Source organism: Pempheris klunzingeri, chromosome 9, assembly GCF_042242105.1.
Source record: "Pempheris klunzingeri isolate RE-2024b chromosome 9, fPemKlu1.hap1, whole genome shotgun sequence".
NCBI classification, from domain to species: domain Eukaryota; kingdom Metazoa; phylum Chordata; class Actinopteri; order Acropomatiformes; family Pempheridae; genus Pempheris; species Pempheris klunzingeri.
Window position 1 is genome coordinate 25,013,701 of NC_092020.1, and position 9,316 is coordinate 25,023,016.

Genomic DNA, 9,316 nt, shown 5'->3' on the forward strand with positions numbered 1-9,316 from the left:
CCAATAAAATGAAACTATAAACCACTTAAGGCCAAATTCAGTTTCACTTCAAATTTAGAATATTAAGATTTTTTTACTGATTATTTTTCCAGAGATTTTCTGGAAGGAACTTTATTGGAAATAATGATAATTAATAATAATTACAGGTGAAATGATTAAACACGATGATTAAATTAAGTTTTATGGTAAGACTTGTCTACAAAACAACCAAACCAACATGCACAAAGACTAAAAAGTTCCACTAATAATTGATCGATCAGTTAATATTTATTGTGTTTTCCTCATCAAAGAAATTGTTTTTCTTTTACATTTAATTTAAAAGTGTTGTTTTCTCTTTTGAGGAAACTTCTTCACCTTTTATAGAAGCTTCTGAAAACAAAATGGAAGCTTTGAAGTTTATTGAGCAGTGAAACAGCAGACATATTGATTATTGATCAGTTTGTCACACAACACAATAAAAACTAGCATTGTTTTTTTACAGTTAAAGATATTTTATTTTATTTTTCAGAGAGAAAAACAGAAAAAATAGTTTAACGAACAAATTAAGTTTAACGTTAAAATTCAACATTCAGACCTGAACTGATGATTAGTAACGGGTTTTTTTTGTTTGTTTTTACCTGCATCAGTATTGTTGCCGTGGTGAGCTGCATCGTTACTGTTGCTATGGTCACCTACAGGCCATGACCAGATTCATGTCTTTCCAAAATAAAAGCCTGATTGATATTGAGTTCAGTCCAGCTCTGCTGCTCAGAGGAGAGAGAGTAAATGATAGAAAGTACAAAATGTTACAATAAGAAAAGTTTAAAGATGAAGAGCATTTAAATCTAACTGTTAAACCTTTTATAGCAAAAACTAAATCATTAAACTCCTAAACAACAAAATTTAGACTTAAATTCAAACTGAGTTTTGTTTATATTTCAGAACTACATGAAAAGAAATAGATGATGAGGAAAAATCTGATAATTTCACTGAAAAATCTTCAGCCGTGTCCTGTGACGATCACCTTCACCGGTCAGCTGATCACAGTTCATCCTCCTTCGTCACTGAAAGAAAACAAGATCAATTAACTTTTACAGGATTTTTCAAATAGTCAACACATCCGGCTCATTTTTAAAGGCTGTTGATGTTTAGTCGACGTGTTTGGTGTAATTTTAAAGGCACTGAAGTGTTTCAGAGGAGGTCAGACCTGTAAATCACCTGTCTGACACTCGCACAAAGGGTTTGTGTCCTGCCATGAAAACACGCCGTTACCGCAGCAACCAGCACAGACGGACTGCACACGCGTGTTTTTAACGTGCCGAGACTGAAAGTTTGAACACGGAGCAGCGAGGCGACGTCAGCCTGTTTCTGCTTGTGTTCATATGAATGAAACAAAGTCCCTGTTTTCTTCTCTGTGTTTTATATCTTATCTGTTTTATATCTTCTTTATTTTGTATCATTTGAAATCTTGATGTTTTTTTTTTTTGTTTTATAATTTTTTGTTACATAACTTTGTTTTGTGTCTTGTTTTTTTGTATTTTTATGTTTTGATTCTTTTTTTTATATCTTTATATCTTCTTTGTTTTATATCTTATTTATATTCTCTACTTTCTTAATGTATCACATCTTTGTTTCATTTTTAGTTTTGTACCTTCTTTGTGTTTTATATGTTCTTTATGTTTTTTATATTTATTTTGTATCATTTGAAATCTTCACATTTCATATATTGTTTTTTTTTTTTGGTACATTTTATATTTATTTTTTGTTTTATATTTTTTGTTACATAACCTCTTTGTTTTATATTTTGTTTTTTGTATCTTCTTTATTTTTATATATTTTTATTTCATCCGTTTTTTATTTTATACCTTCTGTCTGTTTTATATCTTATTTATGTTTTATATGTTCTTAATGTTTTCTATCTTTATTTTATATCGTGAAATCTTTATGTTTTACTTATTGTTTCTTTTGTATCTTCTTCATGCTTTATATATATTTTATTTTCCTGTTCTATTTGTGTTTTATATTTTGTCTTCTTCATGTTTTCTATCTTCTGTGCTGCTGTCCTGATGTCATCGTGGAGTTCGTACCACCTTTATGTAGCTGTAGGACAGCCGACAGTCAGGAGTTTGTTTCATGGTATCTCAGCCTCCCTCCCAGCGACGGAGTAATTGAGTGTTGTGGACGTATTCCTCTAATGCTGTGGTGAGCGAATCTGCAGTGCGGTGTTACCTGTAATAGTTTTATTTACTTATCAGTGTGTATTTTGTTTATTATTATCAATATTATTTAGTTGTTGTGTTGTGACTGTGAAGGAAACACACGTCATGTATAATCATGTTTGAATAGTTACTGCATGTGGTTTCAATTTAATCTATCTATGTGTGATCATCCAACTGGATGAACCTTCGTCTGATTAATTACTAGGGTATTATTATTATTATTATTATTATTAATATTATTACACTAGGGTAACAGAGAGGTTCATGGGAAAGTGAAAAGGTTCCCACAGACTGATTGGGTCTGTGGGAATGTGTGAGTTTGCTCATTGTTGACTGGTTTAAAGGCTGATAGTATGTACGGGGGTAGAAAACACCCGCAGTATCTTCAAGGAACGACACCAGATAAGGATGTTTAGAGGAAGAAGCAGCCTTGATGGGAGAGGGAAGACGGTTTGGAGTCAGCCGGGGATGCTCACATTGTATTTTCTCTGGCAGATGCGTCTGGTCTTCCTCCCGTTTACAGACAGATTCCCAGCCGATCTGGCCAGGTTCGGACCAGTCAAATTAAAAAGATGGCTGATGGCGTGGAGGCATTTAAGTAAACAACCAAGATGGCTGCAGCTGATGTGGAGCCTTCTGTTGAATCACGTCAGTGTTAAAGGAACCGAACGGTATATTTTCACCAAAAGAAGAACAAACAGCTGCACGTAAAGCTTCTGCTGATTAGAGAGATGTTTGTTTTAGGTCTGTCCAGTTGTGTCCAGAGGCTTTTTGGTCTGGGCCTGTTGATGGCGTTGATAACTGTCCGGAGACGTTAGGTTGACGGTGTGAAGGGACTAAATTTATCAGGTGTCTTGTGTTCGACACTCTGAGTACTTCTCAGTAGCCACTCACTGTATTTCAGCCACTCGTCATTTCCCCCATAGACCCCCATTATAAAAGAGGGGACGCCTCCAGTTCCTGTTGTTGCTGCCATTTTTGCCTTCGGTATCCAGTTAATATAATAAATCTATGGTTGCTCGTTTTTGTTGGTTGGTGACGTCTTTGATGACGTCAGCGGCGTTACCTTTCTTGATGACGATGTCATCGATGGACCCGACCAGGTGAATCGCTCCCATCGCTGAGGCTTCGCCCTGAGAGTTGGTGGCGTGACACTCGTACGACCCTTCTTCTTCTGCGGTCAGAGGGGAGATCTGAAACACAAACACCAGCGGTGATGCTCCAACAGACCGCCGAGGTCATGACATCACTTCCTGTCACTAAATAATATTAATAATAAACTTAATTTATATAGCACTTTTCATACGAGCAAAGCAGCCGTTGTGAACGTAGCGTTAATTACTTACGTTACTTTGAGCTCAGAGTTGCTGCTAGCTGGGCTAACGGTTAGCTCCATGGATGCATGATTAGCTCACTAAATGACAGTCGGTTGCGATGCACAGATTTGAGAGCTGCGGCTCGCTCTCATTCTTCTGCGATTTCAGTTTTTTTCTTTCTTTCTCTGCCTTTCTTGTGTGACTAGCTCGCTAGCTGTAGCAGTAAGTCGGCCTGGCCTTGTGGAAGACGTCCGTCCAATCATTTCATTTGGTCTGCATGAAATAATTCATTACAGTCCTGTGACGTCCACAGACAGCAGACTGTTTTCTTTATTTTATTATTTGTCAAACTATTTCATTTATTGATTGCTGTTATGTAAATTTCATCAAAAGTGACAAAAAAGTGCTTCTAAGATATAAGTTGCAGACCCCGCCTTTAAAATGAGAATAAAACCAAAGGACATAAGCACTAAAAATAATAAAAATAATAAAAAAGAATACAAGTAAAATGAAATTTAAAAAAAAAAACCATATAAAACAACACCAAAAGCTTCCACAAAGAGAATTTAAGATGAGATTAAATAAATGTTCCACATGTTTAGATTAGAATTTAAATCCTTTATGATTTTAAAAATAAAAAGGTGTGTGTGTGTGTGTGTGTTCATGTTAAACACTGACCAGCACCCAGCCAGTCACTTCATGTTTCTCTGGTCCTCCCCTCGTCTGAATCGCCAGGTTGTCTCTGTCTCCAGGAAGAAGCTCCGTCCTCTTCTTCCCACTGAAGACCTGAAGAAAGACTCACCTTCATCACCAACATCATCATCATCATCATACGCACACGAGACTGTGAGGAAGCCGTCTGGACTCTGTTTGTTTGAGATTTTTAACTTTTGTTGTTGCTTTTTTCACGCAGTTGCGGTCGGTGAGTCTGCAGGAGCTGACGAGGAGCGTTTCCTTCTTGTCTGATCCAGAAACAGGCCACGGCTTGTTCCTCAGTGTGCAGGATAATTACAATCTGATCTAACGTCTAAACAAAGACAAACAGAGCCCGAACCTGCAGAGAAAACCCTGCTGACAGACACACGCTGCAAACACCTGAAAAACACCTGAGGCTGCAGGTACGATATGAGCTCATCAGGAGGAGACTCTGTCTCCTGTTAACCCTCTGAAGTCTGCAGCAGCATCACTTTATCATGTTTTCATTAAACACCAAACAGTCGTAACAAAGTTATCATCACGTGTGCACGCTAAAGGGATTCTGTGACTAAAAGTGTTTGGCAGCGGTGGAATGAAGTCCATTTACAAAAGTACTGCATTTAAGAGCAAATTTGAGGTACTTGTCCTTTATACTTCTACTCCACTACAATTCACAGGCACAAATTGTACTTTTTACTCCACGACGTTTATCTGACAGCTTTAGTTAGTTTACAAATTCAGACTTTTGGACATAAATTATATGGAGAAAAAAAATTATAACATAAAAATGTAAAATATAAGCTGAAATAATAATAATAATAATAATAATAATAATAATAATAATTAAGTCCATTAACTGATTCAAAAAAACCCAACTGGCAACTTTTTGATAACTCTTAATAAATAATAATATATAATAAATAATGTTTTTACTGTAAAATCATTTCCTGGTTGCAGCTTCTCTTTTATTTTATATTTTCAGGTGTTTTTAATAATGTGGAGCTTTGGACACAATGAGCATTGTGATGGAGTCATTGAGACGCCATTTCAACAAAACAAAACGATCGATGGATCGATGGATCGATGGAGAAAATAATCATCAGCTGCAATTTGATACTAAGTAGTTGAAAATGAGCTCCAACCAACTCCAACAGTGAAATTTTCCGTGAACGACGAGGAATAAGAATCTAATGTTAGAATATATAATAGTACAACAGTCACAGGGGACGTTTAATGTTTTCAATGCAGACAACGTTTACTTGTAGCCGAGTATTTTTACAGTGTGGTATTAGTATTAGTACTACTAGGACCTGAACACATACACTGTTGCCCATAAAGTTGGAATAATTCTTCAATACCCCCAATTTAGTTAAAGCCTGAATACACAGTTTGCAAAGGTTCATTGTGGTTTAAGTTCCACTGTGACGTGTTTGGAAGAGTTTGATCAATAAAGTTGAGAAGATATAAACTTTATTTATCAAGAATAAATCACATTGCCACAATCATTTCATGAGAAGAGGAAAAAAAAATTGGATTCCAACTTTATGGGTACTTGCCTCAGACAGATTATGTTACAGCCTGTTTCACAGCTGCAGATTGAGGCGATCTACTGGACCAATTCCAAAACTAGTAAAACTCACCAAACTCCATTGACACAAACAGTCATTTTTTTTCTCTCTGAACACACGAGTGGCTGGTCTACCGCTGCCTTGTTTGTGTTATTGCATGCTACACAAATATTGTGTTGCATCCGAATTAATCCTTTAAAACATCAAGTCACTCCACAACACAAACAAACTAACTGATTGAGACAGCGGTACACGAACGACTACTGTGTAAAATCCCTGTTTTTGTGAATGTAGTCTGGTGTGTGTGCAGAGAGCGATATAACGGCTGTTTGTGGTTAAACCAAAAGGATCTTCCAGGTCTCTCTCTGTAGGGATCCTTTCCATGATGCTGTCACACACTTAGAATAACAATCTGAGCCCCAAACAACTGCCCAAAGGATTATATTACAGCCACTGTAGCGACCTACTGACCACGTTTTAAAAAAATACAGATGTTATCTTTTAACCTACAATTAATTTAACTTATTATTAACATATTATTAACTCTTAAATATGACTTTATTATTACTATTTCTTCATATTAACAAACTCTGCTGCTTTGATCTTCTAATGTTGTTTCATATTTGTGTGTGAACGTGACGTGAACGTGTGATCTTGTGATATTGATGTGGTTCATCTTCGTGTATGAAACGTTCCCATTAGACGGTTTGAGGTTTATATGTTTATCTGTCAGCCAGATTAAGTATAAAATCAGCTCCACCGTTCTGCTTCTGTAGTTTGACTCTGAAGTTTCTCCGCAGAGAATTTTTTATTCCCGGATCTATTTCCTGTTTTAAATTTTCAGGTGGAGCTCTGCAGACTCTTATTGTTTCTACATACAGCGGCAGGAAACAGGAAATGAGCAGAAACAGGAAGACGGGTGGAGAGTCGCGACGGCGCAGGTCTGAGAATTCACATCTTTCATATTTCATCCTGCCTGACTGGGGTTTTTTTTTAATTTATAATCTAATGTGTAATATTTGAGGCCAAACTGATTCTTATTTTTTTTTAAAAAAGCCTAATTTTAAAGAAGCTGGTGAGCGTTTGGGGGGTGGCAGAGAAACTCACCCTCTTCCAGGTGAGGACGGGTGTGGGTACACCCACCGCCTCGCAGCTCAGGTACACCTGAGAGCCGCTCACGTTGTAGACCTCACCTGGTGAGGTGACGATGACCGGAGCTGCAGACAGACAGACGGACGGACGGATGAGTCAGTAACATTAAACATAATCAACATGAAGTTTGGCTGCAGAGAATCAAGCTGAAACAGGTCACAGGACTCCGTCAGTAAAATTAAAGAAAATTAACATGAGGTTTGGTTGGAGGGAGGTTTTTCCACGTCAGGGTGAAACAGGACGAAACAGGTCGCAGGAATCTGTCAGCTAAATAAAAGATAATTGATATGAAGTTTGGTTGCAGAGAAATTTCCACATTAGTCCCGAGCAGGACGAAACAGGTCGCAGGAATCCATCGGAGACAGTAAATCCTCGTTGACCTCAGAGGAATTCTGTTTGCTCTGAGCGTGCTCAGTGTGGGTTTTCATGTAGAAAGGAATTCGGTGTTTTCAGAGGGATGAAAGTGGATTATCATCACTCACTGTCTGTTACTGTCAGAGGGTTGGGCAGAAACATGTCCAGCTTCATTTCAACCCCAAAAACACACAAATATACATAAATGCAGGATATGTGTGAAAATACACAACATTCACTGATTATTGATGATTAATACTAATAAAACAAGATGTAAACTTTAATTATGTTTGGTACAAACATTAAAACTGTGTCAAACACAGAAGATAATTAAAGAGTTTTGTTGTTTCCTCATAAATTAAATCAAATTATTTGTGTTGTCAATCTGAGAAAAATCAACTTTATTAGTTTTCTAGAGCAGTTATTACATTATTAATGGTAAAGAGTCTAAAGGATTATTTGTTCGTCTGAGTTTGAGATTAAAATAAAAACATTTATATAATAATAATAAAACATTTATAAAATAAAACATTTATAAAATAAAACATTTATATTGCAGTCTGTTAGCCTAGCTTAGCACAAAGACTGGAGGTCAGGTAGCTGTAGCTCATCGATAACCTGTAGCACACCTGTATGTCCTAGACCCACCTGTGTATGTCAGTCTCACCTATAGGTAATGAGTGTCTCAGTCCCACCTGTAGCTCACTTGAGTGTCTCAGTCCCACCTGTAGGTCACCTGAGTGTCTCAGTCCCACCTGTAGGTCACCTGAGTGTCTCAGTCCCACCTGTAGCTCACCTGAGTGTCTCAGTCTCACCTGTAGGTCACCTGAGTGTCTCAGTCCCACCTGTAGGTCACCTGAGTGTCTCAGTCCCACCTGTAGCTCACCTGAGTGTCTCAGTCTCACCTGTAGGTCACCTGAGTGTCTCAGTCTCACCTGTAGGTCACCTGAGTGTCTCAGACTCACCTGAGGCGCAGCGGCCCTTGTTGCGGACGGTGATTGGCTCTTTGCCCTCAGCCTCAGCGGTCAGACTGGCGCTCTTCAGAGCGCAGCCGCTCTTGTACGTCACTCCGTCGGTGCCGCAGACCTCGTAGTTGCTCTTACAGCCGCAGACTCCCAGTTTGTTCTTCTTGTCCTCGTCGCTTTTGACGCACTCCAGTCCGGAGCCGCAGCGGCGCGCTGCCGCGCGGCGCCCGCCGCACAGCTCTCCCTCCGCGGCGGCGCACACGGAGCAGCAGCCGCAGGAGTCCAGCACCGAGCCCGCCGCGCAGCCCTCCCCGGGGAGAGGAGCGCACTGGGTCGGGTCACACGGTTCGCAGCCCGGAACCGCTGAGACACGGACCGAGAGCACCGGGAGGACCGAGAGCAGCGACAGAACCGGGACCAGAGCCAGAAGGACGCTGAAGGACTTCATGATGGTCGGATGAGGTCTGTGGTGTGAACTGTGCAGGTCTGAAACGGGTCCCGGTCTGAACACAATGAGTGTGATGAGCAGACTGGGGGCTGTTTAAACCTGCTGACTCCGCCTCACAGAGGAGCCCAAGACCCGATCCCAGACCCGATCCCAGTGTATGGAGGAAAAACACAGACTGAACTTCACTCATCATTTAAAATATTAATTTGAAAAAAAAAAAAACAACTTAACTCAAGTCACTGGAGCTTCAGTCAGGATTTAAACCTGTAGTTTAGTCACATGATTTAAATAAAACTTTGTAGTTTAGTCACATGATTTAAATAAAACTTTGTAGTTTAGTCACATGATTTAAATAAAACTTTGTAGTTTAGTCACATGATTTAAATAAAACTTTGTAGTTTAGTCACATGATTTAAATAAAACTTTGTAGTTTTAGTCACATGATTTAAATAAAACTTTGTAGTTTTAGTCACATGATTTAAATAAAATTAACTAAAAAATAATTAAGACAAGAATTAATGAAAGAGAAGAAACACAAAGACTTTTAACCTGTTCAATATAAAAATATAAGACCAAACCTTTTTTTGTTTATTAATTGATTAAGTGAATTAATTAAACC

General features: G+C 38.5%; 1 protein-coding gene across 1 annotated transcript; it reads right to left on the reverse strand.

Annotated features, from left to right (window-relative positions):
• Positions 1–350: 350 nt before the first annotated feature.
• igfbp7 (insulin-like growth factor binding protein 7) lies at positions 351–8,775 on the reverse strand. Its single transcript, XM_070836720.1, has 5 exons — positions 8,250–8,775; positions 6,886–6,995; positions 4,193–4,300; positions 3,265–3,391; positions 351–1,043 (listed from the first exon to the last, which is right to left on the reverse strand). Exons 1-5 carry the CDS (start codon positions 8,695–8,697, stop codon positions 1,021–1,023), a joined length of 816 nt encoding a protein of 271 aa, XP_070692821.1. The 5' UTR covers positions 8,698–8,775; the 3' UTR covers positions 351–1,020.
• Between the last annotated feature and the right edge of the window lie 541 nt (positions 8,776–9,316).